Raw genomic sequence first — 17,331 nt, forward strand, 5'->3', positions numbered from 1 at the left:
TAAAGCCTAGTGTCGAGGGTGAGGCACAAATTGGTATTATTCCCCAGCTCAGCCAAGTGATTATGCATGAAAAGGATACCACAGTTTCTCTGGGAGAAGCAATTTAAGCATTCTAAGAGAAACTTGAGAAATAATCATCAATCTGCATAAAAATGCTCAGTAGACATCAAAGAGTAAAGGTAATCAGAAGAACTGTTACCCATGGTTTTAAACTGCTTTCCACAAGAACGGCGACAGTAACTGTGACTACAAGTCTACAACCTATGCTTTTCAAGATCTCAACAACCACATCAAATCCAGCTATATCTGACTACAATATTCTACATATCAAATATCATAACATAACCACCACAACTGTAATTAAAAACCTTACTTATATGATAACAAGATGTGCATAAAGTAAACCAGGGTGTTACAATTTGATTACATTACATGTTTTAACTGAACCAAAATAAAAAACATAACGAACAGGCTTTTCCTTTCTGTTTTACAGGTAAACCGAATGCTAAATTAAGCCGATAAATAAGAGACTCGTCTGTCATCATTCATTAACTATGAAAATATGGAATACACAAAAATGCTCATCACCAATTCACCACCACTATCACTAATTACTACCACAATAACTAATAACTAACATGTGCTTGTGATCAAAACCATAAACACATCCAACCAAGCCAACAACATATAAACAATTTCATCAATTACACCATATCTTGATAAAAACAAAAAATTGCCATTTAGATCTATGAAACACTGGCACATATATAGACACGACACACAGGACTAGTTGAATAATGCGGTAATGCGGAATACCAAACACACACCTTCAATCTGAAGTGTCAATGCTACATAGTCATGATCAATCATCATCATCATGATCACTCTCATCACTGAAATACCCAGCTTTCTTCCCTTTCTTCTTCGTCTTGTTGTTGTCCAAACCCTCATCATCATTTCTGTTTCTCCCCAGCAACCTTTCACCCGCTTCATCATCCACAACAGAAGCCCAATTATCGTCAAACTGCTCCGCAGCAATCTGACCACCCTCCTCCTCCTCCTCATCACCTTCCTCCTCCCCATCCCTATCCCTCAGCCCACTAAATCCCCGTCGCGGCTTCTTAGGCTGAGGCCGCGGCCTCGGCCCCAACTGATTCTTAGGACACTCATACGACAAATGACCATGCCCCCCACACTCATAACACAAAGCAGTCTCAGTATTGTACACGCGCTTCCGAATAAACTCCGGAGCACGTCCATTATCAGCAGCAATAGAAGCAGTTAGAGTCCTTCCATTGAGAATCTTCTTATTCATCTCCGCCACGGCGCGTTGGGCGTCATTACGAGAAACGAATTGGACAAACGCGACACCGCGGCTTAGGCGCGTGTGACGGTCTTTGAGAACGGTTACACGCGCGATGCGGCCGAAAGTAGAGAAGAGCGTATGGAGATCGGAGTTTGTTAGGGAGTAATCTAGATTAGAAACGTATAGCGTCGATTTTGATGGTGCTAAGGGTTCACCTGTTCCTCCTATTGATGATCCTTTGTTGTTCGGTTTTGATTGGGGTTGATTACTGGATGTGGTGTCGGTGGTGGTGTTGGGGGTTGAGGACGAAGCGCAGTAGCGGTAGTAGAAAACGTCGTCGTCTTCATCGCTGTCGCTGTGTTTTCGTTTGTGTTTCTTCTTGCTTGACATTTTTTTCGGTTCAGGTTTTTTGTTTCCGGCAACGGCGTTCGGTTTCCGCGACGGAATTAGTTCTCCGATGCTTCTTTAATCTATAGAGGAAATCTGAGAGTGGAGAGATTCTATAATGCGTTTGAGAAACCCTAGAGAAGTGAAGCGAAACTCCAAGCGGATCTGGACATGGATCCGGATATTTTGGATTGGTTTTATATATGGTTTTATCCATTCTTATTTTTTTATAAGCAGTACTATCCATATGTAAATGGACAACTTGCTCACCGCCAGAGTACTTGTAAAGATAGCATAAAACTAAAAATTATTATGTTTTAATATTTTTTATTTAATTGGTCAGCCACCCATCTGCATATATAAATTTTAATAATTTTTTGTTAGTATGATGCTAGATTTTTTAAGACAAAAATTTCTAGTTCGTTAGATATACAATTTTATTATATTATTTTAGATTATATTTTAATATCTTAAGATAAATAGAGTTATTGAAATTTAGCAAAAATAGAATAGAGTGAAATAGAAATTTTATTACTTTATTATTTGAATAATTAGCGATAAAAACAAAGTAAGTTTTTGATTCTGCTCATATAAAAGAGAAACAATACTGATGGAAAGTGATGAAAATTTTCATTCTGCTCATATTAAAGGGAACAATACTCGTAGAAAGTGATCAATACTAGTAGAAAGTGATGTAATTTTTTATTCCTCATATCTAAGGGAAACAATGCTAATGAAAAGTGATGAAATGAAATAAAATAGAATAATAAAATTTTATTATACTGGATCTGATTTTAATTAACTCAAACAATGTAATCTTATTCTATTTCATCTCATATCACTTCATATCATCTCATTGCATCAATTTAAGCAAAACCTTAGTCTAATAACTTCAGTTTCACAACATTTAAAAACTCTTATGTAGAATTTGTCCAGAATTGAAGAGGACTCATCTCTTACTAGAAACTCAACAATTAATTTGTTTTCAAAAGTAATGCTTTATTTATACGCTTAGATTATGTTTGGACATCTTAAAATGAAGATATAAGAATAAAAATGAACATAGTGAATCAACAAAATTAGAAGTACATACGATTAAAATGCATCAAAATCGATGACATCTTTTTAAATTTATTGAACTTTTCGCATTAGACTTTTTTCTATTGTATTATTTTTCAACATCATTTAATTTCTAGAACTCATGCATCCTATCCAAAAAAGCAAAGTTCTCACTCAATGTTTCTTCCTTAAGACGTTCTCTCCATTCTACGAATGTTGGTGGTAGAGGACACCCTCGTTTCAAATAAGCTTGTATAAAATGCATCTTAGTAGCAATCTGTCTAATCAAGACAACCCGGCCATTTAAATTATTTGGAGGGCAACTTAGCAGAGGGAAAACGATTTACGAAAAACTATGTCTTGTAAACTAAACTAAAACTCAGTCATATACATTTGATATAAGATGACTCATTTCAGAAAAATTCATCCACTTTATTGTCGTTGTGGGGACACCAATTTTACTAAGAATCAAAGGATTTTGAATAGCTTGTATTTGTGCATTAGTCATATAGAGTCGCATGTAATTGTCGCACCTCAAAAAAAGATGATAATGCGATCCCTCGCGATAGGACGCGGAAAAAAAATGTTGTTCGAAACAGAGTCGCCACCGAACTTTATTTATTCCAATGAAGGAATAGGAAAATATCGAGAAAACCTTTAGAAATAAGAATAATGGTCGTCGCAACCATATTCGGGTTCGGGAGTCGATTACGCAAGGGGAACGTATTAGCACCCCTCACGTCCGTTGTACTCAACGGGAACCTTTTAGTCTGATTTTGCTATTTGACTGTTAATTGACTGTTTATCTGCTTGCTTCGAGTAATTAGAATTGATGATAGATGCGGATGAAGACCTCAGGATGGGGGAAATGGGAGGTTTTTTATTAGTGTGCTCGCGAAGATACAACAATCTCCTGCCTACGTATCCTTATGGTGCAATAAGGAAATCAGAGCATTCGTAGTTCGGGCTACTACGAATATTGGTTGTGTTTTGTTTTGATGAACGACTGTGTAGGTCGGCGTTCTAACGGCTAAACACTGGCTTGTCTACTCTCGGTGGAGGCTCTAGCACTGGTTTGTTGTGCGCATTAGAAAGGATTGACAGTGTTCTTTTTGAAAGGGTTTTGGTCACGCGGGGGTGACGAGTTGAATTGACGTGTTTGGATTTGATTGGTTTCGATCGCTCGAGGGCGAGAAGTTAGGTTTGATTTGTTGATGATTTGAGGAACGACGAAAGATTGAGCAATATGGTGTACACCAATCGTTCAATTCTTTCGAGGAATAATAAGGCGTGCGCCTTCTATTCCCTTTTCGTTCGAATTGTTTTGAAAGTTTGTTTGTGGATGTTGAATACGCACGGTAGTGAGGCGTACGCCTCCTACTTGCTTATTCAAAGAATAACGAGGCGTACGCCACCTATTCCCTTATCCAAGTTTATTTAACGTGTTTTAGTCGGAAGTCGATAATTTGTGCAATATGGAGTACGCCAATTATCCAAATAATCGAAAGATAGTGAGGCGTACGCCTCCTATCCTCTTTATTATCATAAATTTAGAATTAAATGTTTTAGAATTTGTAGTTGATTTGGAAAATGATTTGAATATGATGGTTGAAGTTTAGAAATAATTTGAATTTAGAACCTATGTTTGATTTGAAAAATTGATTTGAAATTGTATGATTATTAGGGTTTTAATTGAATGACGAAAATCCTAGCATTATGGCGTACGCCAATTATTCGAATAATCGGGAGATAATGAAGCGGATGCTCACTATTCTCCTTTTCATTCAAAGATTAATTATTATAAATAAAACTTTTAGAATTTATAATTAATTGGTGGAGTGATTTTAATTTTATGGAGTTTTAGGGTTTTAAATGAATGACGAAAATCCGAGCAATATGGCGTACGCCAATTGTTCGAATAGTCGAGAGATAGTGAAGCGGAGGCTTACTATTCCCCTTTTCATTCAAAATTAAATTAAATAATTTTTAAGAGAATATTATTTAAATACGGTGAATTTGAATTTATTTAGAATTAATATACTTTTGGGAAAGACTATTTGGTATTGGACCAACGTCAAACTTATTTATTAGAAAATAAAGTAAATTATTTGTTGACGTTAACCATTAATCCACCATTTAACTAATTATAATATTATAACAAGATAAAAAGAAGAGTTGAAAATAGTAATCGAAACCGAACTAATAAATATTTCTAATATTAGTTTTATCTTAATTTTAATTAAAACAATCAAGAATAGCTCATAAACCAAGTAGACCAAATTGGAATGTTTGGGAAATAAATAAAAAGTTAGGCCCCAAACATTGGATCAAAGAAGGCCCAAGGGACTTAAAGTAGTGTTATTTTCGGGATGGGCCACAAGGCCCAAAATCCTCTCCTACTCAGCCAAGTGGTACCGCCGAGAAGAGAAAAGGTTGGCCTCGGTTTACCTACCGCCATGCGCATCATTGTTCATTGATAACATCATAAAGATTTTGGGAACATAATCTGACAGCACCCAAGTATCTATCATCAATAACATTAATTTACTCTTAATAATATTTTAAAAGAAGAAACAATCACCCCTTAAAGCAAAGAAATAAATCAAAATAATTTTGTCTCTCTCTCTTAAAACGACTCTTCATTCTTTTTGGAAAATATCCTCTCCCTATTAAATCGTGTGCATGGTCCCAATCCAAAACTGCAGAGAGAGAAAAAAAATTTGAAAGGAAACCGATGAACACCCTTCGGTGTTCATCCTCAAACAAACCAGGACTCGAACATGAAGTTCAAAACTTCCAACGTGACAAACGACCACAATCCCCTCAAACCTCCAAATCCTCGACGGGATCTAGAAAACAGTAGCGAATCGGAACCTCAAAGGAAAACCTAATCTTAGCTTCTAACCCGTTTTCTATATCACAATCAACAGCAGAAATTAACGAGTCAAAATACAAGGTCAAAGCACTTTAAAGCAAAATAAAAGGGAAAGATTCCGCCGGAGCATCGTAGCCCCGACGAAGATCTGACGGCCATGATTACCTTCGGTGAGTATGTATGACGTTGTCCCTCTTCTTTTGCTTGTTGTTTCAAGTTTCTTCATTTTCTTTCTATCCTTCTGTATCCACTCCTTGTTTTCTGTCTGATTCTGACTTTCTCCTTTAATTGATTGTCATTTCCTTTTGCACGCGATTGAAGGGGTCAAGCTCTTCAAACCCTGATTTTCAGTGTAAAAATCAGAGTTGAAATACAGAGTTTTAGCGGAGCTTTTCGGTGTAAGGTTCGTTTTGGATTTCAGCAGAGTGACGGTATTTTTCTTCTCTCCTTTTTCAATCAATTAGCTTTCCTTTTTATAGAGTGAAATGAGCTCCCCAAAATCGTGTGTGGATACCTGGCAGATGGTGCAAAAAGGAATCATTCCGTTAGCATCAAATCTTTCTTTAGATTTTGGTGGGGACCAATGTAAATGTGGTAGGAAACGGATTTGATTGTGGTCCCAAAAAATCTCCAAATGCGTGGCCGTCTTCACTGAATCTCCCATCTAGTTTTTACTGGGGTGAAACCTTCAACAATTGAGGTAAGGAAATTGGTATTTACTAGCATATATTTTAACCTTAATTGATGACTTCTCAACTTCGATTCACAACACTTCTTCCGTTTTTGCTGATGTGAGGACTTAATACATTTAGGTATGAATTGCTGCTCAAGTATTTTCGAATCCTGTGAATCTTTGCCTTTGGTTTATCATAACAATTGTGTGCTTACAAGTCTTATGACCATTAAATTGATGCCATGTTTGATACTTGGTTTGGTATTTGGTAGGTGATCTGAATGATATTCAGGATGCTTGATGATACTTGTATGGATGTTAACCTTGTTGATGGCTGAGCTTGGATTGCTAGTCTGATGTGTTTTACATTGTGGTAGTCATGATTGCTCCTGTAATTCTATTACCATGAGGTTAGTCATATGCTGAAAACCTGTTAACTTGGAATGTGATGTTGTTAGCTATTGTGTTAGAAGTTTGAATGAAATTTTGCTATGGTAATGATTATTTTTGTTTTGGATACTTTGCTTGTGCGTGAGCTGATTTGTGGGTTGCTATGCTTGGTGATGCAGTAGTGGTTTGTGCAGTTTTTAGATCGTATATTTGATCAAGGTTAGATGGTTTGGTAACAGGTTTCTTCTTGTCATGGTTCAGCATCTGTCATGGTTCTCTGATAATAGGTTCTATTGTAACAGGTTTTTTTTTGAAGCATACCCTGGCACTGTTTTGGTTTGGAGCATTATGGCGTTTAAACCAATCCCGTCTTTAATTGATGATTCATAATGCAATGGTCCTGCCGCTATAGCTAAACCTTATGTCCCAAAAAGGTGAATCTTTAAATGTATCCTCATTTCCAAGTGTAGGCTAAGAGATACTCTCAACTGTGTTTAGCATGTTAGTTTTCTCGATTGTTTAACATCTCTGCTACCGACCAAATCCCTATCCAGTTATTAACATCAACATTCTGGAACTGAATCATCTGTCTTGGAGTTGTTAACCATCCTGCCATTGAAGGACAATCATGTTGCCAAGGTCTGCAACATGGCCTGCTGTGGGAGGAATACTCTGAACTTGCGTCTGTAGCCATTTTTTGTTTTTTTGGGTGTGACGGCTTGTTTTTGCTGTTTTGCCGTTCGGCAGCTTGTGACAGTTTTTCTTCTTTTGATCATAATCTCTTTGGGAAAATCCTTACTCATTGTTTCTTTGAATCCTGCAGGTTTCACTCATGATACCAAGTTTACTGCTTCTGTCATGATGTTTTAAGCTTATATACTTTAGATCATAGGCCATGGTTGGGTGTAAATCATGAGGTCTACCAATATAACTGTAAACTATGCCCCTTACAAAATTTATTCTCAGAAGGATCGTGCCCATATGGAAAAAGAATGGTTTTGTACATCTAAATTTGTATTTTTTGATCAAAAGTAACATTATTATGAAGTCCATAGAAAACTGTTTCATTTTCTTTCTTATAGGAATTAAAAGACATTGAATCTAAATCCTCAGGAAATTTTCTCAAGTCAGGACCAGGAAATGCAAATCCTAGGCCATCCGTTAAATAGCTCTTTAGACGTGGCCCGAGATGAGTAGAAAAAAATGCTCATTTAATAAGAGTGCTCGCCATGAGACGTGATGGACCATAATAATGCACCAATCTTGTAGGTCGGCCAAAAGGACTTGTTGATATGAATCAATTTGTACTTATGAACCAAATGATGCTTTTTATAATCTTGAATTAATGAGACGTGAGCCTTCGAGGCAACCTATGCATGGAGTAGATGATGTCATTGACTACAATGACATGTACCATGCTCAATGAATGAATAACAGTAATATGCATCTTAATCCAGTGATCCACTTAATAAACAAAAGCTTCTTTGTGATTATTCTAATCAGTTGATTATAGTGGATTAAATCTGTGTGTATAAGGTGAAATCACTTTGGAGGGTGGACTATAGTAGCTTTGAGTTTCAAGCGAACGATAATAAAATACTTGTGTTTTTATCTCTTTGTTATTAACTTTTAAGTGGTGTTCTTGAGTTGGTAAAAAACTTTTGTTTTATAAAACTCAATTCAAAAACCCTTTCTTATGTTTTTCACACCTTCGGGGTTTGTTTTAATTCTGACGGGGCTACCACTAGCAGATTGCTTACTAAGTGTGGGGGTGTTTTCCGTGACAGTCAAGAAAGATAACTTTGTGGCTTTCATAAGACTTTTGGTGATTGCAATAGTCTTGCTACAGAATTCTGGGGTGTCCTTATGGGTTTGGAGCTTGCTTGGAAGAGAGATTTCAAGAACCTTATTGTTCAAGATGGCAAAAAGACAGTAGCAGATGCTCTCCAAGGGTCGCCTTTGAAGTCTAAACAAGGTTCGACTTTGGCTAGGCATATTCTTCTTCTCCTTCAGCATTTTAAAGAAGTGCATTCATTCACATTTTTAGAAAAACTATTAAGTGTGCTGATTTTTTAACCAAACTAGAGTTGTCCAGTTTTGATGGTTGTATCTGATTCGATGATAATTTTTTTAGTAACGGTTCAAATGTCTATGAGACATGCTGCCTAATGTCTCCTCATTTTAGACCTTTGATCCTCCCATTTTACTAATAAATAAATATATATTTGATTAAACAAACTTAAAAAATTATTATTTTTATTATATGAGTTAAATAGTTTAAGTTTCAAATTCTGAAACGTCCCAAAAAAAAACTATTTACTTACATTCTGAATTTAAAAGAATATACATTTCAAATTCTGAGTTGTCACCAAAAAAAATTCTATCAATGAAAGCCCTAATCGTCACCAAAAATATATATTATATTTTATATTTCAAAGAATTTAAATTTCAAATTCTGAATTTATTACCATCAATTACATCTAAAATTATTAGATTACTTTTCACAATATAAATTCATAATTTAAAAAACAAATACTTTTAAAATTACTGACTTAAATTTATTTATTTATCTTCTATTTTGCTAAAATTATATTTTTTTACTCTCCAATTTTTAAAACTAATATTTTGGTTCGCTATTGAACAACGCTGCATTATTTTTAGTTTTCAAAACTTTACTTTCATTAGAGAGGTACTTCATTTCAAAATTATTTTACCAAACAAAATTTATCTCAAAATAAACATCATTTTACTTTTTCAATATCAATTTCTTTCAGAATGCCATTAAATAATTAAAACTTCTTTCAAGTCATTATTCTCCTATACATTTATGACAATTTATAAAAACCTTAAACTATTCTTATTTTAGGATGGAATGAGTAAGCAATCAATAGACATTTATGAACTAATAAAATATATCATTGTTTTTATAATTAATTTTATTTTTTATTTTATTTGTATTAAAATATTACAAATATATTAAAACAAACTTTTAGAATTTTTTTTCAAAATAACCATTATTTTCAAAAATAATTCCAAAATAACCAACTATTCAAAAATATTACCAAAATAATCAGGTTTGATAGAGGATGCTGCAGATGAATTGACGTACCCCCAATGCATGAAGAGGAGGCGCCAATAGCATTGACGCATGCATTAGACTCCTCGTGAGGAGGCTCCAATGCTAGTGGCGCCTACATTGGGCCTCATGAGGAGGCGCCAATGTTAGTGGCGCCTATGTATGTTTGATTGGTGTATGCGCCAATTCATCTGGCGCATACACCCCTACTATTTTTTTTTAATTATTAATATTTAATTTTTATTATTTAATAAAAAAGAAATAGTAATGAAAAAAAAAATTCATTGATGATGTAATAATTGGTTACATTGGACTGACAATAAACTAATGACCCGTCCGATTATAACGTCCCCCTGTTCCACATCCCGGTGCGTTAGTTTATCTCCTAGGTCTTCCACGATTTTCTTGAGGTGTTTGGGGTCTTTGTGTGCTGACCTGATCGAGCGATGGTTGGTTGGAAGGTCCAACGGAAGTTCCAGCGGTATTTGATAGATGTGTCATCATTTGCTCCCAATATCCGGAGGTGCTCTGGCCAACGACGCTTCCGTAATGGAGTTCGGTGCCCATGTCATCGTAGTTAGGGCGTTGTGGTTGAGTGAATTGGGGACGATATAGTTGCCCAAATTGGGTCATTGAGTCGTTTTGGAAACAAAGCAATGGTTTCTGGGGCGACTATAGTTAAACAATGGTTGGGTGTTATTGATGGGGGGCTACGATGAAGTGACCCATATGAATCATCTGGGCTATAGACAATTGTGGTTGCGGGGTTTGATTCTTGGTTTTGTGTTTGAGTGAGAGGTATGAATGGATTGCGACGTTGGATGGTTGGTTGTTGGGTGGTTGGCATGAACGGGTTGCGATGTTGGGTGTTTGGTTGTTGTGTGTATGTGGTTGGTGGATGTTGTATGGTTGGTTGTTGGGTTTGGGTGGGTTCACATTGGTGTTGGGTGGTGAATTGTTGTGGGGCATACGATGACGAAGCATGTTGGCATGGATCCATCAAATACCGCGGCTCAGATACAAATTGTTGAGTTGTTACCGATCTAAACCATGCCATATATTTTGTTGAGTCGGTCTTGCACCATGGATATCTGGTTCGTTCAAGATGTGTTGTCTTTGATTCCTCTATGGACGACACATGTCTTTTGCAAAGTCTCTCCAATCAGAATAATCCCATTGTGCATCAACCCTTTTTTGATGTCAATTCCCCAAACACGTGGGAGATTGTGGAATCTGTTGTAGCATTCAGAACTGCAGTTTGACCCGGTCACTCTGGTGCATTTCCACCATAGTGAATCGGATAACCGGTGTCTTCGTTGTCCAAACTGCAGCATCGTCATGGTTCACACCATGATCCAGACCCAGATATGGCCTCCAGACAAACTGTAAAACAATACGAAACGATTAGATGGAAAATAATTTGAGAAGTATTTTTAAATTAAAATATAGTTGGGTAGGATTATTACATCGTCATGTCCAATGTGGTCCAATAGATTTCGATAGACTACAATAGCGTGTTTCAGACACCTGTTGTAGTTCATTCCCCTTACTGACCACCTAAGATAAAAAAGAAGTGAAAAATATTATTTACTATTAATTATAATATAAAATATAATTAACTAAATGGTGAATGGTAAAGTGTTAGACTTACTTGGTTGCAAACGGGAACACGAATGGGCGCTCATTTATCGGGGCGAGCGACGACATTCTTGACCAACCCCAAGCTTGAAGCAAATACGCACATGAAAAAAATATAGGTATTCTTTTTTGTAGTTCTATACATTGCACTATATAGATGGGCCAATACAGCTGAACCCTAACTATAAGTGTTTACCTTATTAATGTTGCGTAATAAAGGTAAATACATTATATTTACAAAATTACCTGTACTTTGTGGAAAAAAAATTATCAAATAAAATCATAATATAACACCAAGCTTTTATTATTTTCTCATACTCGGTTGAATCGTCGGGAATTACTATACTGGCATAATATTGTTTAAGGTATTTTAAACTTATACCTTGCCCCCTTGCTTGACCGGACGTGTCTCCCTCAGTTTCGTCGTCTAGCAAATGGGTGTAGCACCTTAAATTTGAACCTACCTTTTGTACATTCATTTTCATGATTAGGTCATTAACATAACATAGTCCACTGCATAGCATTGCATTGTCCATTGCCCAAGTGCAAGTCATCAGACAAGCTTAGGTCAAGATGATTAGGAGAATCAGTCCATCAAGCAAGCATGTGCAATTTCTATTGAGACAAAGCCCTAGGGTTGATTTATCAAGTTCATATGACCTAGGGATTATTTTGAAGTGATTTGGCCAAAGATTGGATGATCAAAGCTCAACAGTCAAGCTGAAATTCATCTGAAACCCTAGAAAGTCAACTGTGGTCAACTGTGCATGAAATCATGGATTTGAAGGTGGGAGATGGTTTTAAAAGCTTCATTCATGTCCATACAAGTCTCATTTGACATTTCAAAGATCAAGATTGAAGAATTTGAGGTCAGATGAAAAGTTTCCAAAAATAGTAAGTGACCTGTAATTTCAAACTGCCAAAAATGGAAAGTTCTTCTCCTCAAATTTACGTCATCATGCATGCTTCAAATGAAATTTTGTCTAACATGAGAGTTGAAGAGCTTGCTCTCACCTTTCCAAAAAGTCCAAGAACACTCATTTATCATGTGTGGTTGAGAAATTATGATCAAATCATTGTCAAGAAAAGTTGAACTTCAAAGTGGCATAACTCTTGAACCATTTGGCCAATTTGAGTGATTCTTTTTTGAGCAAACTCCATTTGACATGCACTATCATAATCCATCATTACATTTCATCAAAAATCATCACATAAAAAGTCCATTTTTCAAGTGAACCAATTTGAATTTTGGTGGGAAACCAATTGCAATTGCTTCTAAACAAAATTTGTGACTTGCCTCAAATGAATTTTTACTGTTCCATTGGTTCTATTTGAAAAAGGGCATTTTGGCATTTTTGCATAACATGAGCATTTCACTAACCCATTTCCATTTTGCTAATCATGTTTAATAAGTGGATTAATAGGTGGTATAAAGCACTAATTGTAACAGAATTCTGAAATGAGCAATCACAATTTCAGATCCAAACAGAAAATTCTCAAAATTCTTTCAAATCCTCTAAAAAAAATTCAATTCTTTCCATTGAATTTCTTGATTTCTTTGCTTGTTCCTTGCTCTAACCTTCATCTGCAGGCATTGTGGAATTGAATTGAAGCAAAACATTGGAGAATTCATGCTGAATTTGAACTGTTGAAGAGTGAAGATTCACATGGCAGTTGCAAATTCCCTCGAATCTGAGCATTGTTGAGCTAAAGATTTGATTTCATTCATCTTCTACATCATCATTAAGCATCTGTTTCAAGCTCACACTTCCAAAAAACTCCAAATCAAGATCTGCACTTCACACAAGGTACCTTAGTTGCTATAGTTCCCTTGTGAACTTGTTCTTGCTTTGCTTGATAGCTTGAGCATTGAGGTATAATGATCTCTTCTCCATGTAGTCTGGAAGACCTGGCCTGTTACTTGGCCAGGCACCTGTCTGAAGTCCTCCTTAAGGGGCAATGCTTGTGCTTGTTTATTTTTGTCCCCAAGCAGGAAAAGACCTTTTGATAAGGCAATTGGCAGATACAAGGGATGTGCAATCCATCCCCTGCTATTCTTGTTGAGTCATCCATCTGCTCACACAACCGGTGTTGATGCATTGTGGATAGTAACCCAAGATCTTTGTACCGTTGTACAGTTGAGCCAGTGTCATAAGTGTAGAAGGGTTCCCACACTTCATTGTCTGAAGCTCTCCCTGGCCAGGGATAAGAGCTGTGAAGTCTCATCTTCACTCACCTTTCCTCTGCTTCACCCTGACTCTCAATGTCAGTGGTTAAGAGCAAATCACACCTCTGTACAGTTGGCTTGCTTTGCAGCCTAACCTTTGTTTGAGCCCCACTTTGTGTGTATATAGTGTGTGTTGTTTGTGATTGTTTGCTGTTTACCTGTGCTGAATAGGATAGCTTGCTCCCTGTGCAAGTTAGCTAGAAACCTTGACTTAGGGATGATTTTGCATGATAACATCTAGGCTCGAGTCGTAGTCTCCCTAGTTGTGTCTCCCTTTGTTATCTGGTTAGGCTAGTCCTTTTTCCCTGCGTAAGGGAACTACGTCGCCCTGATCCTCATACCAGATGAGGTATGTAGGCAGGAGATTGAGCTGATCTCTCCGGGCAACCTTTTTGTTTTCAACCCCCGTTGTGTGTGTTTGTTGTGGGCTTGGAAGCTGATATAAGTCCAGCGATTGGCATTCGGGTTCCAGTGTGGGTTTGTTTGGTTCGGGCGCTGATATAAGTCCAGCAATTGGCATTCGGGTCCCATGTTTGCCATTTTTGTGTGGAGTCTGACGTAAGTCCAGCGATTGGCAGTCGGTTTCCTGTGTGCGTTTTGTTTTGTCTGGCGTGCGTGAGCCGAGCTACGAATGCTCTGATTTTTCTTCGTCCAAGAAGATACGTATGCATAGGATGCGACATCCTAGCGAGCATGTGTTTTCCCTAGTACGAACTACGTCGACTCTGATGTCTATGCCTGATAGACTACGTAGGCCCAGGATGCGATATCCTGCCGAGTTAGTTTCTTTTGTTTTCTGTGTCTCTTTCAGCCAGTGTGTGTGTGTGAGCAGTGTTTTAGCAACCATATTCCTTCCTTTTGTGCGTGGATCCCGTCGAGTACGACGGATGCGTAGGGGTGCTAATACCTTCCCTTCGCATAACCGACTCCCGATCCCATTCTCTTTGGTCGCGAGACCATGTCTTTTCCAGGTTTACTTCGAGTGTTTCCTTTCCCTCTTTTGGGATAAATAACGCACGGTGGCGGCTCTGTTGTTTCGTTTTCCCGCCGGTTTTTCGCGTAATGTGACAGCTGGCGACTCTGCTGGGGACTCCAGAAGTTGACCTCTTGCTGGTCCATCTTCCCTAAGCGAATCTCTCCTAGCGTTCTCTAGGTTAGGGTTTTGGTTGCTGATTGTTGTGTTATTTATTGCATTCATTTGTATATATATGTGCATTTATTGTTTGCATTTATTATGTGCATTAGTGTTTGCATTCATTCATATTCATCTGCTGGCTGTGCTGTGTCTCTCTGTTTGGGGGTGGGAGTTATTCGAGGTAAAAGGCCTAATACCCAGGCTATGAGTGAAATCCAGGACACCTAGGAATAGAGTGATTCATGGGAAGCGGGTGGTATGCGCCACTTAGCGGAACATTGATATCACGGGCAGTGCAGACCCTGGTGGGATATTATCGTTACATACTTCGGGTGTGTATATGATGATATTCTGCGAAAGGTTATTTATGCTGCGTTTCTTTCGACCTTACCCTGGCCTAGATGACACCCGTGAGTGGGGCGGGAATGATCATTTTAACAGGTACTGATGGTGACTGTTGGTGACTGTTGGTGACTCAGCTCCTCAGATTTGGGTTCAGATGACAGTTGATTAGATGACTTTGGGTTTCAGATGATTGTGTTCAGAATTCGAGCCGAAGCTTCGATCCTGTGTTCTGAGATGCACAGCTTGCCAGTCGTGTCTGCATCATGTGCATCATAGCATGTTTATTTTCAAAAGAAATGCAACAAAAAAAAATTTGAAAAAAAAGAAAAAAAAAAGAAAAACTAATCCCTGCATGCATATCATTTCTCAGGTACATTCCAGAGCTTGGTTCACTGATAGAGATGGCAACAGTTCCCGAGCCGAAGCGGAAGACCTGTTCCTACAGCTTTCATCGTGAGCCTCTGACGTCTCTGATTGAGTTGAGCAGCCTTATGACCAGTGATCATCAGAAGGGGTTTCTTGACCAGTATGGGGATTTTTTGACTCTGTTGAAGATGGTAGTTAACCCGGTACCGTTGCAGACTCTTCTTCAGTTCTACGACCCGGAGCTTCGATGTTTCACTTTTCAGGATTATCAGTTGGCACCTACTCTCGAGGAGTACTCCATTCTGTTGAGTGTCCCGATTCGGCATCAGGTTCCTTTCTTGGACGTCCCGAAGGAGGTTGATTTCAGGGGTATAGCCAGAGCTCTTCATCTGAGTATCAAAGAAATCAGTGATAGTTGGAAAACCAGTGGGGATGTCATGGGTCTTCCCTTGAAGTTTCTGCTGAGAGTTGCCCGAGGAGAAGCAGAGAAGGGGAATTGGGAAGCTTTTCACGCCCAACTTGCTGTTATGATCTATGGGATCGTTCTGTTTCCGAGTATGCCCAACTTTGTTGACTATGCTGCAGTCTGCATCTTCATTGGAGGGAATCTGGTCCCTACTCTGTTAGCTGACACATACTATGCTATCCATAGTAGGCATGGTAAGGGTGGAGCTATCAGGTGTTGCCTTCCTCTTTTGCTCAGATGGTTCGTGTCTCTCCTGCCAGTCAGTGGACCGTTTGTGGATGCTCAGAGCACTCATAGGTGGACTCAGAGAGTCATGTCTCTTACTTCATATGATATCAGATGGCAGTCATACCGGATGGATGTGCGTGATGTTATCATGAGTTGTGGAGAGTTCCGGAACGTGCCACTTGTAGGGACTAAGGGTTGCATCAATTACAACCCGGTTCTTTCTCTTCGCCAGTTGGGGTTCGTGATGAGTGGAAGACCACTTGAAGATGAGATAGCTGAGAGTGTGTATTTTGAGAAGCGAAGTGAACCTGTTAGATTGGAGCAGATTGGAAGAGCTTGGAAGTCTATTGGTGCTAAGGATGGAGCTGTCTTAGGGAAGAAGTTTTCCATTGTTATGCCCGATTACACTGATTGGGTGAAGAAGAGAGTGGAAACTTTGTTGCTACCCTATGATAGGACGAAGCCGTTGCAAGAGCAACCACCTTTGCTTCCTGCTGAGAGTGTACCTGCTGAGCAGTACAAGCAAGTCCTGATGGAGAATCGCCGTCTGAAGGAGAAAGAGCAAGATGCCCAAATGGAGTTGTATCAAGCCAAAGCTGATAGGTTAAATCTAACTCACCAGCTCAGAGACATTCAGAGTGCAAATGTTGGTGGAGTAAGAAGCAAGAAGAGATCTTATGCAGAGATGGAGAGCTTGTTGAACGCAGAGCACAGAGAGTGTTTGAGATTGCAAAGAGCTGAGGCCAGTTATCTAAAGAAGATCAGAGACTTGGAGAAACAACTCAGAGACAAAGATATCCAGTTGAAGAAGGAAGTCGACCAGAGACTTGCATCAAAAACCCAGCTTGGGTCAGAAGTTGTAGAGCTTAGAAGACAGTTGAAGGAGAAGATCACTCCATTGCCAGAATGTTCAGAGTGTGAACTGTTGATAGACCAGTGTCACTACTTGAAGACTCTCATTCCTGGAAGTCGTCTGTCTTAGCTTGTACTTTCTGATGTTTATGTTGAGAATCACCCTCAGGCCTGTTGGGTGGGATTAATTGTTGTATTTTGTTTCCTTTGGATCTTTGTTGACTTTGTTGTATGATCCTGTTGGTCATTTATAGATGAGATTGTTGGCTTTACTCTGTACCCATTGCTCTTGTATGGTGATGTTCCTG

General features: G+C 38.2%; 1 protein-coding gene across 1 annotated transcript; it reads right to left on the bottom strand.

Annotated features, from left to right (window-relative positions):
• Nucleotides 1-862: 862 nt before the first annotated feature.
• LOC127135546 (U11/U12 small nuclear ribonucleoprotein 31 kDa protein) lies at nucleotides 863-1,718 on the bottom strand. Its single transcript, XM_051062211.1, has one exon. The coding sequence runs from the start codon at nucleotides 1,694-1,696 to the stop codon at nucleotides 863-865; it is 834 nt and encodes a 277-aa protein (XP_050918168.1). The 5' UTR covers nucleotides 1,697-1,718.
• Nucleotides 1,719-17,331: the final 15,613 nt, after the last annotated feature.

The sequence above is a fragment of the Lathyrus oleraceus genome, chromosome 4 (genome assembly GCF_024323335.1).
Source record: "Lathyrus oleraceus cultivar Zhongwan6 chromosome 4, CAAS_Psat_ZW6_1.0, whole genome shotgun sequence".
NCBI lineage: Eukaryota > Viridiplantae > Streptophyta > Magnoliopsida > Fabales > Fabaceae > Lathyrus > Lathyrus oleraceus.